The sequence below is a fragment of the Halichoerus grypus genome, chromosome 6 (assembly GCF_964656455.1).
Source record: "Halichoerus grypus chromosome 6, mHalGry1.hap1.1, whole genome shotgun sequence".
NCBI classification, from domain to species: domain Eukaryota; kingdom Metazoa; phylum Chordata; class Mammalia; order Carnivora; family Phocidae; genus Halichoerus; species Halichoerus grypus.
Window position 1 is genome coordinate 89,980,778 of NC_135717.1, and position 21,013 is coordinate 90,001,790.

Sequence of the window (21,013 nt, forward strand, 5' to 3'; positions counted from 1 at the left end):
CATTCATTAGCATGCACTTAGCCACTCCAGATCAGAAAAAAACTAGCAGTCAGCCCTTTAGCTAATGGTTCATAAAGACATTTGATAAGTAAGTGAATGATAAGTAAATGATAAATAGGTACATGATAAGAGATTTCCATAATATCTCATTGACATTTTAGTGTATGCAATGAGTTGTGTTCAAAATATTTTTTCATTTTCTTTTGTGATTTCTTTTTCGACATGTGGGCTTGGAAGTGTGTTGCTGAATATCCAAAATTTTGCAATTTTTCAGAGATCTTTTTATTAATTTCTAGGTAAATGTTGTAATCAGAGAACATACTTTATATGATTTCAATTACTTTAAAATCATTGCAATTTGTTTTAGGGCCCCAAATGTGGTCTGTCTTGGTGTGTATTCTGTGAGCTCTTGTTGGTGAAGTGTAGACAAATGTCAATTAGGTCAGGTTGGTTGTTCAAGTCTTTTTTACCCTTACTAATTTTCGGTCTACTTGTTCTAATAATGATGGATAGTGGTATGTGAAAGTCTCCAACTATATCTATGTTGTCTATTTCCCCTTGTACTTCTCTTAGTTTATGCTTTACATATTTTGAACTTTACGTGAAGTTTGAAGCTTTTCATCTTTACACTTTTAAGATTACTATGTCTTCTTTTTTATTGAGGTGTAATTGACATATAACATTATGTTAGTTTCAGGTATACAACACAATGATTTGATATTTGTATATACTGCAAGACGATCACCACAATAAGTCAAGTTACCATTGTCACCATTCAGTGTCTATTTCTTTTCTTGCAGTGAGAACACCTAAGATTTACTCTCTTGACAACTTTCGAATATGCAATACAGTATTATTGACTATAGTCACCATATTGTACATTACATCCCCGTGACTTATTTATTTTATAACTGGAAGTCTGTACCTCTTGACTGCCTTCACCTATTTTGCCCACCCCACCACCCCCTTTCCTCTGAACACCACCATTCTGTGTTCTCTGCATCTATGAGTTTTGCTTTATTTTGTTTGTTTGTTTGTTTTTTAGATTCCACATATAAGTGGGATCATACAGTATCTGTCTATTTCTGTCTAACTTATTTCACTTAACAAAATACCCTTAAGTTCCATCAAGTTGTTGCAAATGGCAAGATTTCATTCTTTTTTATGGTTGAGTAGTATTCTATTGCACATAGATACACCACATCTTCTTTATCCATTCGTCCATTGGTGGATGATTAGGTTGTTTTCAGATCTTGGCTATTGTAAATAATGCTGCAATGAACATGGAGGTATATCTTTTCAAATTATATATATCTATCTTATACATATCATATATATCTTTTCAAATTAATGGGGTTTTTTTTCCTTTGGCTAAATATCCAGAAGCGGAATTGCTGGATCATATGGTAGTACTATTTTTAATTTTTTGAGAAATCTCCATACTGCTTTCCATAGTGGCTATCCTAGTTTACGTTCCTACCAACAGTGCACAAGAGTTCCTTTCTCCACATTCATACCAATACTTGTTACTTCTTGTCTTTTTGATAATAACCATTCTAACAGATGTGAGGTGATATCCCATGGTGGTTTTAATATGCATTTCCCTGATGCTTAGTGATATTGAGCATCTTTTCATGTGCTTTTTGGTCATCTGTATGTCTTCTTTGGAAAAATGTCTAGTCATAGCCTCTGATAATAATAATAATAATTAGTAATATAATAATTAATTATATACATAATAATTAGTGATATACATACATACACTAAGTGGTGTCCTTTCTTTTCAGCTTAGAGAAGTCCCTTTAACATTGAACAATTATCACATGGTTTCACTCATATGTGGAACATAAGCAATAGCATGGAGGATCATAGGGGAAAGGAAGGAAATCTGAAGGGGGAGAAATCAGAGAGGGAGACAAACCATGAGAGACTATGGACCCCAGGAAACCAACTGAGGGTTTCAGAGGGGAGGGGAGTGGGGGATGGGGTAACAGGGTGATGGGTATTAAGGGGGGCACGTGTTGTGATGAGCACTGGGTGTTATTCGAGACTAAGGAATCACTGAACACTACATCAGAAACTAATGATGTACTATACAGTGGCTAACTGAACATAATAAAATAAACAATATAAAAAAAATAAAATAAAAATAAAAGTGAAGGTCTGGTTAAAAAAAAATTCTTGTAAGGACAGTTTGGTAGTGATGAATTCCTTTAGCTTTTGCTCGTCTGAAAATTTTTTTTCTTTTTCAAATCTGAATGATAACCTTGACAGATAGAGTATTCTTGGTTGGAAGCTTTTTCCTTTCAGCACTTTGAATATATTTGCCACCCTCTTCTGGTCTGTAAAGTTTTTGCTGAAAAATATGCTAATTTTTTTTTTTTTAGATTTTTTTATTTATTTGCGAGAGAGAGAGAGAGAGTGAGCACAAGCAGGTGGAGCGGCAGGCAGAGGGAAAAGCAGGCTTCCCACTTAGCAAGGATCCGGATGTGGGACTCGATGCCAGGACTCTGGGATCATGACCTGAGCTGAAGGCAAACGCTTAACCAACTGAGCCACCCAGGCTACCATATGCTAATATTCTTATGGGGTTTCCCTTGTATGTGACTTCTCTTGCTCCTTTTAAGTTTCTCTCTTAACTTTAACTTTTGACGTTTTAATCATAATGTGTCTTGAGTGGATGTCTTTGGGTTCGTCTTATTTGGAACTCTGAGCTTTCTGGATCCAAATGTCTTTTTTCTTCTTTAAGTTAAAAAAAAAAGCTTTCAGCCATTATTTCTTCTAATGAGTGCCTTTCTTTTGTCTTCTTCTGGGACCCCTAGAACGCAGATGTTATTCCACTTGATGCTGCCTTACATGTTCCTTAAGCTGTCTTCAGTTTTTAAAATTGTGCTTTCTTTTTGTTGCTCTGTTTAGGTGAGTTCCACCCCTGTGTCTTCCACTGATCCTTTCTTCCATTTTTGCTAGTCTGATGTTGAATTCTTGTAGTGTATTTTTCAGTTCAGTTATTGTCTCTTTCAGCTCTGTAACTTCTGTTTGGTAATTTCTTATATTTTCTATTTCTTCGTTAAAATTTTCACTGTGTTCATTCATTCTCTTAAGTTCAGTGAACATCTTTATGATGATTACTTTGAACTTTTTATCAGGTAAATTACTATCGTTCATTAAGATTTTTTTCTGGAATTTTATCTTGTTCTTTTGTTTGGAACATATTCCTCTGTTTTCTCATTTTGCTTGACTCTGTATTTGTTTCTATGTATTAAGTGAAACAGCTACCTCTCACAGTCTGAAAGAAGTGGCCTTGTGTAGGAGATAAACATTATTGTTCAACCTTGCCTTAGCTCTTGGCTGTCTCTTGAATCTTTGTGATTGTCTAAGCAACCTGATTTATTCTTGATAAGTCCCAGTTGGTAAGGGTATGCTAAGACCTGTCAGTGTTCCAAAGGGAGGGATCTCAGTCAGCACATAGTTTCAGGCTGATTGGAAGACATGTCCTCAGGCAATAGCTTTTAAATTATGCAAGTATGTACAGTCCTGAGGGGCCACAATTCTAAACCCTGCTGGCCTCCAGACCAGGTGATCTGGAAGTGTCCCCTGGACAACAGTTGCAAAAATTGGGGCTCCAAACAAGTGTATAAGCTCCTTTCTGGACTCGCAAGCTGTAGCACGACCGAGGGAGATTACAAAAAGAGTGTTACCTGACCTAAGTTCCCTAAAAGCACCTCCACAGCCTCTACATGTGTAGCAAACCTGAAGCCTGCCTCTCAGGCAGAAGCTCCAGGACAAGTAAATAGGCCTTTGTCACAGAAAGTCTGCTGGTGTGTTGCAGTTTACTGTCTGTGCAGTGCCTTGAGGTTGGTAACCTGCCAAGAGCTGATTCTCCAATTGTTACAGTTCTGTGGGACCCACACAAGCCCCCCGGTCACCAGAGCCAGGTGTATGAGCTCACTAGCTTTAGGGAGGCAGTGAGGAAGCACAGGGTGGAGGCACATGCACCAGCTTTAGTGACACATGACATTTTTATCTATATGCAATGGCCCTCTTTATCCCAAGAAATATGCCTTGTGTTGAAGTCTATTCTGTCTGCTATTAATATAGATATTTTCATTTTCTTCCATTAAGTCTTTTCATGGTATACTTGTTTTACCCTTTTTATTTTCAACCTACTTATGTTTTTATATGTAAATGGGTTTCTTGTATTCAGTATAGAGCTGGATTTTGCTTTTCTTCCAATCTGAAAATCTCTGCCTTTTATTTTTTATTCTTTTGAAAATCTCTGCCTTTTTAATTGAAGTGTTTAGACCAGCACTATCCAACTAAAACAGGATGTTAACCATATATGCATATTATATTTTGGGATAGACACATTAAAAAAGCTTCTGAAACTATGGAATTAATTTTAATAAGCTTATTTAATCCATTCCACTTAAAATATTACTATTTCAATATATAGTCAATATGAAAGTTTACACATTTGTAACTTTTAAGCATAAGTTTATTAAAATTAAATAAATTTTAGGGTGCCTGGGTGGCTCCCAGTCGTCAAGCGCCTGCCTTCAACTCAGGTCATGGTCCCAGGGTCCTGGGATCGAACCCCACATCGGGCTGCCTGCTCTGCGGGAGCCTGCTTCTCCCTCTCCCACTCCCCCTGCTTGTGTTCCCTCTCTCGCTGTGTCTCTCTCTGTCTAATGAATAAATAAAATCTTAAAAAAATAAAATTAATTAATTAATTAATTAAATTAAATAAAGTTTAAAATTCAGTTTCTCAGTTGCACTAGCCTCATTTTAAGTGCTCAATAGCATATATGGCTAGTGGATACCAGTTTTGACAGTGCTAGTTTAGAGCATTTATACTTCTGTAATTATTTATACCATTGGATTTAAAGATTTTATTTACTTATTTGAGAGAGAGAGGAAACAACCGAGAGATGGGAGCACTAGTGGGGAGGAGAGGGAGTAGTAGGCTACCTGATGAGCAGGGACCCCGATGCAGGGTGATCCCAAGATCCTGGGATCGTGACCTGAGCCCAACGCAGGCGCTTAACCGACTGAGCCACCCAGGCGCCCCTACCATTGTATTTAATTTAAATCTACCAGATTGCTAGGCTGGTAGTATGGGAGAATGAGTCAAGCTGAGCTTAAGGTATTAGTCACTTTCAGTTCACACAGATATCAAATGTTTCCAGTGTTGCCTGCCAGCAATGGTAGAGTGTATTTCTCAGTGTTCCAATTCTACCTTCAGTATCAGCAAGTCCTGAACACCTGCACCACAGAAGGTCTCCATGATTTTGCCCCTTCCCTCCCAATGGATTGCTGTTGGTTTTTACTAACATTAAGCTTTTGGTGAGGATAGGCGAGGTTCTTGGTTCTCCTGGTCCAGCCTCAGGCTTAGGCAGACTCTGTGATCCTAAGTGGGGAACTATCAGCATTCCTGCCCCTCACTCTACACTGACAACCAGTCGAGCTCAAATCTGTGGAAGGTCTTGGGTTGGAATTTTCTGCCTTTTCCCCAGTAGTAGTAGAATTCTACTTTGTATGAGTGTGTGATCATAGGTCCAAAAGAGTCTGTGCCCCTCTCCTAGGAACAGACTCTTTCACTTCTACCCACCCCTCAGAAGGGGGTATATTTTCCTGAGAACTTGGGAGGAAAGATATTTCTGCCCCTCCCAAGGATTCTGTTTTGTATTCAAGAAACATCCAGAGACTTGAGTAAGATCAGGTTTCAACCTGATCTATCAGTGGTGCCTCTTTCCCTCAATATTCTCATGAGCACCTGATTAAAGCCCACAATAAGAGCTAGAAAGAAAGTGTGGACTCCACTCCAATCATTCTAAACAAGTGTTGTCCTAGAACTTTTGGATGATGGAAATGTTCTATATCTGCATTGTCCATTATAGTAGCCACTAATTTTTAATTTTATTTAATTTTGATTAATTCTAAGTTTAATTAAAATAGCCACAGGTGGCTAATAACTATTTTATTGGATAGAATAGTTATAAACTGTCATTGAAAACACAACCAGCCTTTATGAATTTATTAAAATCTATCTTCTTTCCTGTTTTAATGGAGCCCCCCTCTTCCTGTTATGTTCTTCTAAAGGTGAAGCGGTTAATGTCCCTTCTGTTTTACAGGGGGTTTGTCACTCTTGGGTATTTAGTTCATTTGGTTGCCTTGCAATCTCAGATCTCTGATAGACTCAAGAAAAATCATGATCTCATGGATTATTTGGCTTTTTCTTCTTCTTGAGGGTTGAGACAGTGACATTGACTTGTAGCTTTCTACATCCTAAGTGGAAGGGGAAATCTGCATTGATTTCCAAAGAGCAAAAATTAATTAATGATGGTTTCTTGTCTCTCATACTCTATCTCATTTTTAAAGACTCAGTTACATCATCCCAGATTTTAAAAGGGATAATAGGTTCAGAATATAAGAATTGAGAATTAAGGCACAAATATTTCTGTGACCTTAGGCATGAGGCGACATTAGGTGACATTTGGTTTCAGCTTCCTCCTTTAAAAAAGACAGAACTAAAGTACGTGATGACTAAGATTAGTTTTGAGCTCTAAAATTACCACTATTTGTCAGTGAATGATGTATTTTTGCCATCTTTATTTTCATAACAGGAGCTTTTTTTAAAGTTTAGGAAACATTAATAGTATCTGCTCAAGGAGATGACACATTGCTCTTGAGAATAAAAGGGTACATTTGTTGCAGTCATTTAGTGTGTGTTAGATGCTTGTCTTGATGAAATAAGCAGTGACAAAGCAATTGGCCCCAGGGCCGTCCTTTCATAGTTCTCTATAGTTGTTCCGAGTCTGGTGTTCTTAGAGAATGCTGAGAAACATGGCAAAAAATAAATTCAGCACAAATAAGTCATTCGGCCAGCCCAAAGGAGTTTCACAGCCCTTAGGCACTGACATCTGATTAATATTTAATTGATTAAGAACCATCAGTATTTTGTCTGCACTTTAGAGAGAAGTCATTTCTTAACAGATAAAATAACACATGAAAACAATTGCTTAAAAATTGGAGAAATGTTATTTACACACCGCTGTCTCATGTGTTAGTAAAATATGAGATGTAGTAGTTGTAAACATTACAGAACACTTTGGAGAATATACAAATATAATATTATGTATTCTATAACATATTGTACAAATATAAACATGCATTCATACATTATGCAAATACAAATTCATGTATTATAAATAACAATAATGCATGAATTTTTATTTTATTTATTGTTTACATTCTGTATGTCACGTCCTTCATACCCACACTGAAAGATCATATGCTATAGTGTAAAAGACAAATAAACAAACTAGTACGAAAACATGATAAATGCTGTAAGAAAATTATGTGAGAGGGATTGCCCAGCCTTCCTTAACGAACATTGGGAAGGCACCTCAGAAGAAACAATCATTGAGAATGTAGTGAAAATTTGCTAAATGAATAAAGAATGGAAAGTGTTACAACAGAGTCAAAGGGAATCCTATTTGCAAAGACTGGACCTTCTTCTGAATTGCAAGGAGTTAACATGGCTAGCATGTATGAATCCAGAAAATAATAAGAGAGGTAGCCAGAAAAATTGGGAGGAACCTTGACTACCTTACAAGAGTTTAGACTTTAATCCAGAAGTGATGAGGAATGCTGACAGATACAAAGAAACGACATAATAAGATTTTATTGAGGAAAGCTCCTTCTTAGAGCTGTAAGTCGTAAGATCCTGAATCCTGCATTGCAATGGGCAAATTATCAAGCAGGTATTTTGAGTAGTGGTTCAAGGTATGAACTTTAGAGCCAACAAAGAAATCTAGAAACCATATGTGTAGCATTAGGCAGGTTATTACTTTTTTAATCTAACCCAGGGGTGAGCAAGCTTTTTCTTAGATGACAGATATTTTAGGTTCTGGGGGCTGTACAGTCTGTTGCAGTGATTCAGCTCTAGTGTTGCCGCACAAAAGCAACTATAGGCAATACATGAGCGAACAAGCATGGCTGCGTTCTAATAAAACTTTATTTAAAGACACCAATATTTGAATTTCATATAATTCTGATATGTCACGAAATATTGTTCCTCTGTTAACTTTTGTCAACCATTTAACAATGTAAAGGCCATTCTTTTTTTTAAAATTTTTTATTGTTATGTTAATCACCATACATTACATCATTAGTTTTTGGTGTAATGCTCCATGATTCGTTGTTTGTGTATAACACCCAGTGCTCCATGCAGAACGTGCCCTCTTTAATACCCATCACCAGGCTAACCCATCCTCCCACCCCTCTCCCCCCCTAGAAACCTCAGTTTGTTTTTCAGAGTCCATCGTCTCTCATGGTTCGTCTCCCCCTCCGATTTCCCCCGTTTCATTCTTCCCCTCCTGCTATCTTCTTTTTTTTTAACATATAATGTATTATTTGTTTCGGAGGTACAGGTCTGTGATTCAACAGTCTTGCACACTTCACAGCGCTCACCATAGCACACACCCTCCCCAATGCCTATCACCCAGCCACCCCATCCCTCTCACCCCCCACCACTCCAGCAACCCTCAGTTTGTTTCCTGAGATTAAGACTTAACTCAAAAGTCGTACAAAAGCAAGTGGCAGGCCAGTCTTGTCTTGGGGGCTGTGAGTTTGCTGATTTGGTAGAGGGTAATATTTTGTAATGTGAAAAATATTAAAATACACTCCTTAACAAAATGTGTAGCAATTCATATAAGATCAATAAATATAAACAATACCCATGGCATTAGACAGAAAATTACTCGAGGAGTTGGAAGCAAAGGAGAGTCAAAACAGATCAGGCAGGGCAAAGTCAGTGAGGTGCAAGTGACAGAGACTCTAACAAACAGAGTATCAAGTAGCCTGCAGGCTTAGAAGTTTTGAGCAGAAACAAGTAGAAAAAATTAAGGTGAGATTGGAGGCAAGGAGAATAATTTAGAGAGCTGTTGAAATATTCCAGGAAGGAAGTGGTAAAGACTTGAATTAAGTTCATGGGTTTGATAGTGACCATGACTCTTGGACCATGGGCGCAGCTGCTGTCAGCTCACCTCAGTGGCTTGCGTGGATAGAGCTGAGCTGTCTATCTCAACATAAGTTTAGGAGCTCTGGCCTGGGACCTGGGATCAGTCCCTTTTTTCTGCTTCTGCCATCAGAAGTGAGAGTCTTGGGGCATCTGGGCGGCTCAGTCAGTGAAGCGTCCGACTCTTGATTTCAGCTCAGGTTATGATCTCAGGGTCATGAGATCAAGCCCAGCACCAGCTCTACACTGAGTGGGGAGCCTGCTTAAGATTCTCTCTCTCCCTCTCCCTCTGCCCCACCCCACTCATGCTCTCTCTCTCTCTCAAAACAAAAACAAAAACAAACAAACAAAAAACCTGAGAGCCTAATCACAGGTTTCTCTCTCTCAAGAGGACTGTGTCAGAACAGACACATTCTTAGGTTGGTCACATCAAAGGCAAGGACACTGGTCACTGATCCAACATCTCCTTTAGTTTTAGTCCATCAAAACAGAGCAATCTCAGAAAGAAGTGCTTCTCGGCTCTTACCAGTTACCAACAAGCACAGGGTTAACTCTGCTTTTTTTAAACAGTATTTGCTCTACATTTGTTTTGTTCCTTTATCTTCTGTCTCAGATAGTTACTTCCAGAACTTTAAGAAACTTCCTATTCATGATTGTCATGAATGATTCAAAGGTAATTAAGGGACATAAAACAGTCTCCGATTAAACATCAGATTTAATTATGTGGGACACCTAAATGAGAAAAAAAAAAAAAACCCAATCATATTAAATGTCATTTAAAATGTTTTTATTAAAAGAAAAAAATGGGAATTTCATGTTAGGATTTCTTGCAAACATAATGCAGTAGATATCTGCTTGTGACACACTCTTTGCTCCTACCACAAAGCAAAAAGAAAACCAGAAGTATATTGGTAGGCTCAAAAATAAGATCGTTGTCTCTATAAAACAGAAACTCCAAGGGGGAGGTAAGCTAAAGTCCTGGGGCCTCTGTGCTCTGCATCTGGAATAACACAGCCCTGATCTTGGGCCCCAGTACAGTAAGGATTGGAATGCTCCATACCAGATAGGGCGCAGAGCCAGGCTTTCTGTTTGGAGCAGAGATTCTTTCTGCCTGTGATAAAATTATAGATGGAGGCCTTGGGATGCAGGGAACACACAGTCAGTCTTACTCTCAAGGACCAAGCTTAGTTACCTTCTGACTCAGGGAATGAATTTGTGATAGCCACTATATCATCCATAATATCAAGAACCTTAGAATAATATTATATGCCCTGGTTCTAGACTGGGCACTGTGGTGAGCTGAACAGAAGCAATGGCTAAATTGTCTCAACAGCAAGAATAAGCAAGAAACAGGGCAATAAGAAGACACAAAGTTAGCCTAGGGCTTGTATTTCAAAACACACAATGAAATCTATGCTAAAAAAGATAGACATCAAAACAACAACCATAACATTGCAGATTATATTTTGTATAGCAATTTTTTTTTAAGATTTTTATTTATTTATTTGACAGAGAGAGAGACAGTGAGAGAGGGAACACAAGCAGGGGGAGTGGGAGAGGGAGAAGCAGGCTTCCCGCAGAGCAGGGAGCCCGATGCGGGCTCAATCCCAGGACCCTGGGACCATGACCTGAGCCGAAGGCAGACATTTAACGACTGAGCCACCCAGGCGCCCCTTGTATAGCAATTTGATAACAAATTTACAGTATGTTGTGATGCTCAAAGAGATAAATATAAGAATTCCATCCATTTAAAAGGATTAAAACATAATGAAGCAAAGATTGGCAGAAATTAAATAAAAATGAATCAAATAAACATAAATTAGAATTTTTTATAAGTGAAAAATACAATTATTTAATTTAAAATTTAGTTGGTTAGACTAGGCAAAATTCACTTACTTAGTCAAATTTAGATTCAATCAAAAAACTTCAACTGATGGGATAAATTCTGTACTGATAGCATTTAAATAATAAATTGAAAGGTATTCTTTGTGATTGCCCATAATTTAGCACAATTCTTAGATATGAAGGTGGGAGAGGCTCTAACTAAGGAGGTTAAGAGTTCAAGAAAAAGAGAATGAAGGGAATAATGGGCACACTATTTCAAGAGTTGATTATGAAAATTTCCAAGACTTGAAGAGTGACATGAATCCACAGATTGACAAAGCATTCCAAATACTTATAGGGTAATTCAAAAATAAGTCTATATCTAGATATGTGATGGTGAAATCTTAGATTACCAAGGACAAATAAAAAGCTTAGAAGGTATCAAAGGGAAAAAAAAAAACATAATATGTACAAAGGAATAACTGTTAGGCTCACAGAAGTTTTCTCTTCCACAATGATTGATTCAAGAAGACAATGGAGCAATAGCTTCAAAATCCTGAGAGGAAATCTTATAATTTCATATCCAGCTAAACTACATCAAGAATAAAGATAAAGGGACACCTGGGTGGCTCAGTCAGTTAAGCATCTGCCTTTAGCTCAGGTCATGATCCCGGGTCCTGGGATCCAGTCCCAGGTCGGGCTCCCTGCTCAGTGAGGAACCTGCTTCTCCCTCTCCCTCTGCCCCTCCCCACCACTCATGCGCACTCTCTCTCTCAAATAAATAAATAAAATCTTTAAAAAAATAAAAAAATAATAAAATATAAAGAATAAAGATAAAGAACTTTTCCAGAATACAAAGCTTAGGAGAATTTAACACCTAGACTCTAACTTAAATAACTACTAAGTGATATTTTTTAACAAGGAAGGTGAATCCAGAAGGAAGGCATAGGACACACACACAAAAAAATGACAGTGGGAATGCAGTATATGACAGAAGGTGCATTACAAATTAACAGGAGAATATGGAAAATGAACCCATGAAACAGGCAAAAGAACCAAACGATTTTAAGAAATGAAAAGCTGAATGACCAATAAACATAAGAAAAGATAATCAACCTCTTTTTGTGAACAGGAAATTAAAACAGAGACAAAATTTCATATGTCTCAGAGTGGCAAAAACTAAAAAGGTTGATACAAACAAGTGTTGAATAAGAATATGGAGAAAGAGATGGGCGCCTGGGTGGCTCAGTTGGTTAAGCAACTGCCTTCGGCTCAGGTCATGATCCTGGAGTCCCGGGATCGAGTCCCACATCGGGCTCCCTGCTCAGCGGGGAGCCTGCTTCTCCCTCTGACCCTCCCCCCTCTCATGCTCTCTCTCTCTATCTCATTCTCTCTCTCAAATAAATAAATAAAATCTTTAAAAAAAAAAAAAAAAGAATATGGAGAAAGAGGAACTATCATACACTGCTGATGGAAATGTAAATTGACATAGAGTTAGAACACATTTTTACAATATCTCATACAATGGAAGATGTGCATACCCTGCTATCCAAGATTTAGTCCTGAAACATGTCTCAAGACATTTATTGCAACTTTATTTGCAAAAGTGGATGATTGAAAACAATCTATCTAACAAAATAACAGATAAACAGTAGAGTCTGTATAATTCTAAAGTGAACACTAAAACAGTTTCTAGAGATACTTGCATCAAGATGGAGAAATCTCAAAAGCACGATAGTTGATAAAAGTATAAGCTGCAAAAAAATTCATGTACTATGATACCATTAACATATTTTAAAACATGCAAAATAACATTTCGTATGGATGTTGGACACATATAAATATCAAAGTAAAAAACACATCAGAAGATAACCACCAAATTCAGAGTACTAATTTATCTCTGGCCGTGGTGGGAGGCAAAGGGGATCTGAGTGAGTTATATGAGGGAGTTTCAAATATATTTTATAATGCTTAGCTTTTTGAAAAATAAAAAGACCTGAGGACAAAAAAGGAACAAACGAACAAAAGTAATAAATGATTCACATTTTCTAACAACTCTATGTTTCTATCCTGTCCTGCCTGGTTCCCACGGGTGAAGTGTGGCTTGCAGAGAAAGGAATATTGAATTAGATCAAGATTTAACCTTGTCATCACTGAAAAACACTTGAATAATAGCAGCTCTGGTTTATAACACATCACTTAATTTCTAAAAAGAAAAATAATGAAGGAAGTCACTGGAGACACAGTAAAATATTTTTAGAGAATGCATTTGAGTTCTACTGAAAATAGACTGAAAGTGCCTCAGTAATGGCTGGGCTTAGACTTTAGAATTTACAGCTGACCCGGGTCACTTAGGTTGAAGCCAAGAGAACCATAAGAAGCAAACAGGCAAGTAGGCATTTAAAAAATTCTTAGTTTAGGGGCGCCTGGGTGGCTCAGTCCTTAAGCGTCTGCCTTCGGCTCAGGTCATGATCCCAGCATCCTGGGATTGAGCCCCGTGTCAGGCTCCCTGCTCAGTGGGAAGCCTGCTTCTCCCTCTCCCACTCCCCCTGCTTGTGTTCCCTCTTTCGCTGTGTCTCTCCCTGTCAAATGAATAAATAAAATCTTAAAAAAAAAAAAAAAATTCTTAGTTTAAATATAAGTAGCTTGCAGCAGCCAAAAAAAAAAAAAAAAAAAAAAATCACAAAATAAAATATCTATGCTGTAATCCTCATCTATCTCTTGAATTTCAAAGTTTGACTGTGGCTTTGATGTGCAGATGTCATGCCTCAGGGCATGAAAGATTGGGTGGACCTCTCCCTTCTCTTTTCAGGAGACAGAACCCTGGTGAGAATGAGATACTGGACAGCAGGAATGGAAGAGTCCCTGCTCTGTGGCTGCTTTTTGTTGTTAGCTTTCATTTTGGTTCCCTTAGATCCAGAAGCAGTAGGTGGATTTGGTAGACTCCGTGGGTTAGTAATTAGACTGGGTTGAAAGAAAGACCTTCAAATAGTTCAAAACTTTTGGGGGATTAATCAAAGAGAAATACACAAGAGTCTTGCCGGGTTGGTTGGTTGGTTGGTTGGTTTACGTGGCACAAGTGTGTTCACTTTGTAAATGTTACTTTTAAGCAAGAAGACCAAGGACAAGTCAAAGATAAAATAGAAACATTTTAGCCAGAGAATACAGCATGTAGTCTACGGGGACATGATCACAATATATGCTGTAATCTGAACGTCCTTCCTGACTTTTTCGCTAGATGTTGGCTTGGCTTTTAAGAAAATTCCAGGAAAAATCAAAGCTTTAACATGTTGCTTCAATCCTTCCTGGATCTTGTCAATCAAAAGCAAAAGCTAAACTAGGTCACGATCCTGGAGGGCAAAATGAAAAACGTTTACCTACAGATTAAGACAAAGTAGGTACCTGCTACTTGTGGAATAAATTAAATCAAATTTTGGTGTCCTAGGGTATTGAAACTGAAATTTTAAAAGTGTAAAATTTAAAGTAAGGATATTGATTTCATTTAGGCTGCAGATGATGTCTGAGAATCCTCTAATGATAAAACTTTGAATCAAAATTAGTTTTGTCTGTAATACAATAGTTGACTCCAAACCAAATTATTTAAAATGATTTTCTCAAATCAAATGAATGCAAGTACAACTAATCCAACAGCTCCTTCAGAAGAGTGAGGGAGTGCAGTCATCTTTACAAGAATTTTGCTGAAGAAAGGGAATGGAGGAGACACAAATGTGCATCAAATTGTAGTTTTAAAAAATGAGTATTTAAAAAGTTTTGTACTGAGTTAACGACTCAAGCAAAATAGAAATAAACATTTTTTAAGCTTCTGCAGGAAAAGTGGTTTGATAAACACCATAAACTATAATTCTCACAACATAGGGTGGTTTGCAATCTTATACTTAATACAGAAAAATAACTACTAAGTTTATACAAAGAAATAAATAATCACATAAACATTTATCCTGGGTCAGAGCCAAAATGTATTTTCTGTTACTGGTCTGTTATTAATATCAAGTTTTCTTGGCTTGGAAAAAAGAAAAATGAACTAGGAATTTGGAGATATAGACTCTGCCATGTACTTGTTAAATTACTTTTGACAAATAATTTAAAGTCTCTGAGTCATCATCATTTTTATCTGTTGAGTGGCAATATTCATATTTGCTTGTCCTAGATGTCTGGGTTGTTGCAAAAGGCAAATGGAAAAATGAATATGAAAGTTCTTTGAAAGACACAAAACACCACATAAATGTACTTTGTTAATTGCTGCTCTGGAGAACAGTCAACTCATGAGTATGGGGGAGTTTAATGCTTATGGGATAATAAAAGTGTGGAAAGTGTTCTGACAGGTGTAATTTTTGGTACTTCCAAGTACTGATAATGGCCTTTCTCCCTTTTTCTCCACTTCCCCTTTGTCCATTTACTTCCCTTCTGCAGAACCCCTACCTGTAACCAGTGTTTCAATATATGACTATAAACCTTCTCCTGAAACAGGAGTCCTATTTGAAATTCATTATCCAGAAAAATATAATGTTTTCACAAGAGTAAACATAAGCTACTGGGAAGGTAAAGACTTCCGAACAATGCTATATAAAGGTAAGAAGCAAAAGGAAGGGTGATAAATATCATCTTTAAAATACTCCTTTTTACATGATGTTTGCTAATTGGACTTCTGTCTTCCTCTAAAGAGGTCTTATGATTCTCTATCTGACCATGGAAGAACCACTAAAAATAGTTATTAATTTATGAAAATCTTGTCATGAGGAATCTTAGAACATCTGGTTTGCTAGAGTCACATGCAATGCAAAAGCATAAGAAATACTCAAATTATTATTGCTTGTTTGTTAGTCTTGCCAAAGGCAGCATGTCTGGTACAAGAAATAAATTCGAACTTAAACTTAGAAGCACCTCACTTAACCATTTCCTTCTGGGTGTGTTAGAAGGGCATTTCTAGAACTAAGAAGTTCAAAAGGCACCTTCTACCAAGTTTCGCTTGGAGGTGGTCCAAGATTATTCTCAAATGCGGATGATAATGCTTTTTTGTTCCTTTGGATATATTTATCTGTATGACCAGCTAAATGATTGCATTAATATACAAAAATTGGTTTCATTGTTTATACTGGCCTGATGGGGACCTTGTGGGGAGAGGAGAAAAAGAGATCCTATGGGAATCAATCATTTCAAAGAACCTGGTCACCTTCTCTGAGTAGACTGTTGGGGAGAAGGTGGGGAGGGAGGAATGGAGGGAGGGTATTCAGCTCCATTGGGAGTAAACTGGGAAGGAAAGGAACTTAGATAGTCTCAAAACTGTAACATTTCTCTCTGAGGGCTTAGATGATGGTTATCAAAGTTGACTGGTTGTAACTGGAAATAGGTACTGGTGAGGTGAAGAATGGATACTGAGGCACACAGGTCATGATAGCCAGAAAAGTGCCATTTTGACTTGCTGCTTTTATAAACTCATTTCTTCCATGGATTTCTTTTTATGAGACATGGTTTAAAACAATGCAGTGAATTTATAGTTTTTGAAGCTTTAAAACATCAAATAAATATAAACATGGACTCCACAAATTACCGCATTTTTAAATTTTCAATGAAAACAGATTATCTGCAAACTAATAAATGGGGCCTTATTTGCTTATTGATCACATGCAAATACAAGTTCATGAATAATTGAAAAGCATTCTCTGGAATTTTTGTAGAACCAAAAGCCAGGAGTTTTAAAATAAATCAATAAATATGCTCTCCTTTTTAAGTTAATTAATTTTCAAATTTATTTTTGGCTTTTAGTTCAGTAAGTGGTACTTTTGGTTTCTTTCCCACATTTCCTTCTAATTTGAATTGGAATCTTAATTTTATTATTTTCTTTAATGTTTTTCAAATTAAATCCAAATCCTTCTTTTCTTTCTTTCTTTCTTTTTTTTAATCAGGTGCTGCCAACTGGCAGATAAACCATTCTACTTTTAAGAAGGCCATTTTTACAAGTAAGCCTAGTGAAAACATGTTTTATAAAATTACTTTTTCCTAAGTCATAAGGTGGCAAAATATCTTTGATTTTTATCATAAAATAAATGGCTAGCATAAACTGAATCTATAATTTCTATATGTTATCTTCTCCATTTAATACACAAAATGTTCCTATAATAAAAATTTAATTCCATTGTATCCAATGCCTGCAGAAAAAAAGCTTTTCAGGATTTTGGATATAAAGATCCAAATTTTCATCTCTAATCTTATTCTAATTTTGTATTACTGACCATGCCAGAAGTTGCAGGAAATAATATCTTAGGGCTATTTAATCATAATTGTTTAGAACTTTCTAGAAGTATGTGGCATTTAGGAGATCAAAATTTTAATATAATTGTTTTTATTCTCAGATTTCTTTAAGGGAAAAACAGTATTTAATCACTGGCTGCCAGGAATATGTTATAGTAACATCACTTTTCAGCTGGTATCTGAGGCAACTTTTAATAAAAGTACTCTTGTGGAGTACAGTGGTGTCAGTCACGAACCTAAACAGCATAGAACTGGTAAGTCTTCTGAAGAATCAAATTTAGTTAAAAAATAATTAAATTATATGTTTGTTGCATGTATACATTCTATCATTCCGAGAAAAATTATGTTCTAGAGCTAAGAAATAAAATAAATATATATTTGTAATAGTCTAAAACAAATTCTCCATCAATGTAAAAGAACTGAGTAAAATATTCAAAAGAAAAATCTAAAATATATCAATGTAATCATAGATTTATACTCTTTGAATGGAAAAAAAGTACGTGATACTGCCAAAAGTTATAATTAAGTAACTTAACTTGACCAAGTATTCTATAACCTGGCAAAATTCCCACATGGCAGTAAAAATGATAGGAGATGTTCTAGTAAAGAATATCAGATTATTAGAGGAAAATATTGGGATTCAGATGTGTCTAAAACTTGCAGTGTTTAATTTTAGTAGCATCACCAATAGGAAGCAGTGTTATAGGATGGATGGATGGATGGATAGATGGATGAATGGATGGATGGAAGAATGGATGGAAATATACACCTACCAAATGCCTGTCACCAATACCAATGTAATTGACATTGCCTGTGTCTAATGTGTCCAAATTACTCATTAGGAATGTTGGAGATACCTTTCATATGAACATTGGGAATGGATTGTTATAGATCACCCCTGAGACCCTGCCAGTCTGAATCTAAGATGTCATGATTTTCATTAAGTAGGACAAGACAAAGAAACTATTTCAGCTAAATAAGTTAGTCACGTCACGGCAACATCTAAGATTCTATTTGTATTTTTCATTATTCAATTCAAGTAAGGAAACGTTATCAATTGAGTGACTTCTACCGGGAAGTTGTGCTAAGTATGAGAGAGATGAAGACAAAGTCTGGTGAGATAGTTTCCTGTCCTCAAAAATGGTAGAGATACAACACAAATGGCAATCATACAAGGCAGAACTGATACATGTCCTAAGAGGTACAAAGTTATGTAACTACACAAAGGAGGGAAAGATTAATTTTTATTCAAAGTTCATGGAAGGGGTGATATTTCAGCTGCTATTTGAAGGATAGGTAGAAACAGTTGCAGGGAGAGACCAGACAGCATGCCTTCATAATTTTCTACCTCTAGAAAAGTATGCTTCCCTAATTCACACATGGATTTTGTGCTCATATGTTTCATTCTGGAGAGGTGAGGAGTGAAGCAGTATTTCTAACATGTGTGTTAATGTTTCAAAGGCATATATGCAACTCTCTTACGTGCAACTATATCACAGGGAGTATTTTTATCTTGATAGCTAGAGTACACTAGAGTTGCTTTTTTTGTAAGGAAGATCCAGTGGCAGAGACTCAGGTTTTTTAAAAAGAGATTTGATAAGCTACAGAATATTTACAAAACTCTGCTTTGGACATGGTTAAATTACCACCTGGACAAGCATCATATCACTAGTTAATGTGGTTGAAGTATGAGTGGTGATATACTCATGTATACACATCGTGCACAAAATCTTAGATAAATGTGTAACTTAACACCACAATAGTTCTTGATGTAGATTATCTTCTACTATCTTTTAGTAGAAGTAAGATTAACCTCTATTTTGTAAATCCACTTGTGTATTTGACTTACTAATAGATTAAGTATTCACTATCATAGAACTAAAAATTACTGGAAAATGAAAATTCTCTCTCTTACAGCCCCTTATCCACCTCGAAATATCTCGGTTCGTATTATAAACTTGAACAAAAACAATTGGGAAGAACAGAGTGGCAGTTTTCCAGAGGAATCGTTCATGAGATCACAAGATACAGCGGGAAAAGACAAACTCTTCCATTTTATGGATGAAACCCCTGAAATTCCCTCTGGCAACATTTCTTCTGGTTGGCCCGATTTCAACAGCAGCGACTACGAAACTCCATCCCAGCCCTATTGGTTGGGCGGCGCATCTGCAACTCCCGAAAGTGAAGATGACTTTGTCAGTGTCCTTCCCGTGGAATATGAAAATAACAGTACACTCAGTGAGACTGAGAAATCAACAGCAGGCTCTCTCTCATTTTTTCCTGTACAAATGATCCTGAATTGGTTACCACCCAAACCACCCACTGCCTTCGATGGGTTCCATATCCACATAGAAAGAGAAGGTAAAGTAACAGGAAATCAGCGAAAATAAGAAATGGTGCACAAAGGAAAGGGCACCGACATATGTTGCAACTAAAATATTTAGAAAAAAAGGCTGATGGGAGACAGTTAATATTTAAAGACAAAATGGTCAAGAAGGGGAAGAATTTAATTGAGTAGCAACGCCCGCTAAGACTAGAAAACAAAATTAGATAGGTAGAATCAGAATCCAGGGTTTAGGTAGTTTCTAAGTTGCCAGTATTCACAACTTGCTCACATTTCACTGCCCAACATGTCACGTACTCCGGGCCGCTGAGGAAAACCTTCCGTTTGGGAAGATTTTGAATTAAAGTTCTAACCATCACAAATTACAAAATATCCTGGAGAAATTTTCTGTTTTCTAGTACACAGTTTGTGAAGCATGTAGCAAAACAATCTTTCTGACAAGAAGGCTACCTTCCCAAGAGCGTCAGCCCTGGGGCTTCCTCATCTAGTGACTCTGATTTGCCTCAGGGTGTGCCCCTCAGGGACCAGCACCACTCCACATTTGCCTGAAGAGGAGCGGGCCATAAAATAGAAAATGCACAGCAACTAGTATTTTCGCCATAGCATGGATCATAGTCATTGATCCAGCATTCCAGAGCTTTCTTCGTATTTTAGTCCACTAGCTTATGAAAAACAGGGCCCTGGCCAGCAGTCAATGTGGGTCATGAATCATATTTAAATTGTTTGCTAGGTTATTATAGTTATTTGCTGTTTGTTTTGTTTCTATAATAACACACTTCATTTTATACTTTCCAGTCTAGTGGTTTGAGTGGTAAAAGTTGTCAAGTTGTTAAAATTTGAAGTTTCAAATAATAGCTTTATTTTCAGGGTAGGGCATTAATATCATGTAGTATCATACAGTGCATACTGTTGTTTGCCCTTATTTTATTTTATAGAATAAGACACCAAAATCTGTGGATTCCTCTATCCTGGATTATAGAGCAATCAACCATACCCAAATATTGTGTAAAATTGAAATCCTTTGTCATTTCCAATTATTTGAGTCAAAAGTCTTCACTTTTACCTAGAATTACTTGTATAAAAGATATCTTTCTTCATCTGCCCTTAATTTGTCTTTTATTTTCCTGTCCCACAGTATATTCTGTGGAAAATAGGGTCTTGTATCTCACAATTGTTTTTTTTAATGGGTATTTCCATGAACGTTCAATCATGCTTTCATCTGACTGCTGTGTGTTCTGTTGAGCTATCGTAGTCACCAACTGATGAGAACAACTTCAAATGGAGTAATAAGCAGCAGGAGATGGACTTTGAAGCAATGCAAAAATCATTTTTACTTTTAGAAAGTAAAATCTGGAAGAAGACAGATCAAGGACAAGTATTACAAGTGTCAGAAAATCTGCCCAGGAGAATTATTTCCAACTAGAAATAATTCAATTGATTTTAAGGCATTTCTGGGTATTTAATACTACCACAAAGAACTGATAAGATACTGATTGCTGGTTATTTTTTTAATCTTTATATCCAGATAAGAAAGTCAACTGTTGCAATCTTATCCC

At 36.7% G+C, this 21,013-nt stretch overlaps 1 protein-coding gene across 5 annotated transcripts in view; it reads left to right on the forward strand.

Annotated features, from left to right (window-relative positions):
- The window catches only part of PTPRO (protein tyrosine phosphatase receptor type O), a 235,042-nt gene that overhangs the window by 129,732 nt on the left and 84,297 nt on the right, over positions 1-21,013 (forward strand). For 3 of the 5 annotated variants that reach the window (XM_078075649.1, XM_078075651.1, XM_078075654.1), the window contains 4 exons: positions 15,275-15,433; positions 16,768-16,821; positions 17,215-17,367; positions 19,031-19,474. In XM_078075649.1, the coding sequence (XP_077931775.1) occupies positions 15,275-15,433; positions 16,768-16,821; positions 17,215-17,367; positions 19,031-19,474 (810 nt within the window). The remainder of the gene's footprint in view (positions 1-15,274; positions 15,434-16,767; positions 16,822-17,214; positions 17,368-19,030; positions 19,475-21,013) is intronic. The other 2 variants (XM_078075650.1, XM_078075652.1) reach the window with 1 other exon arrangement.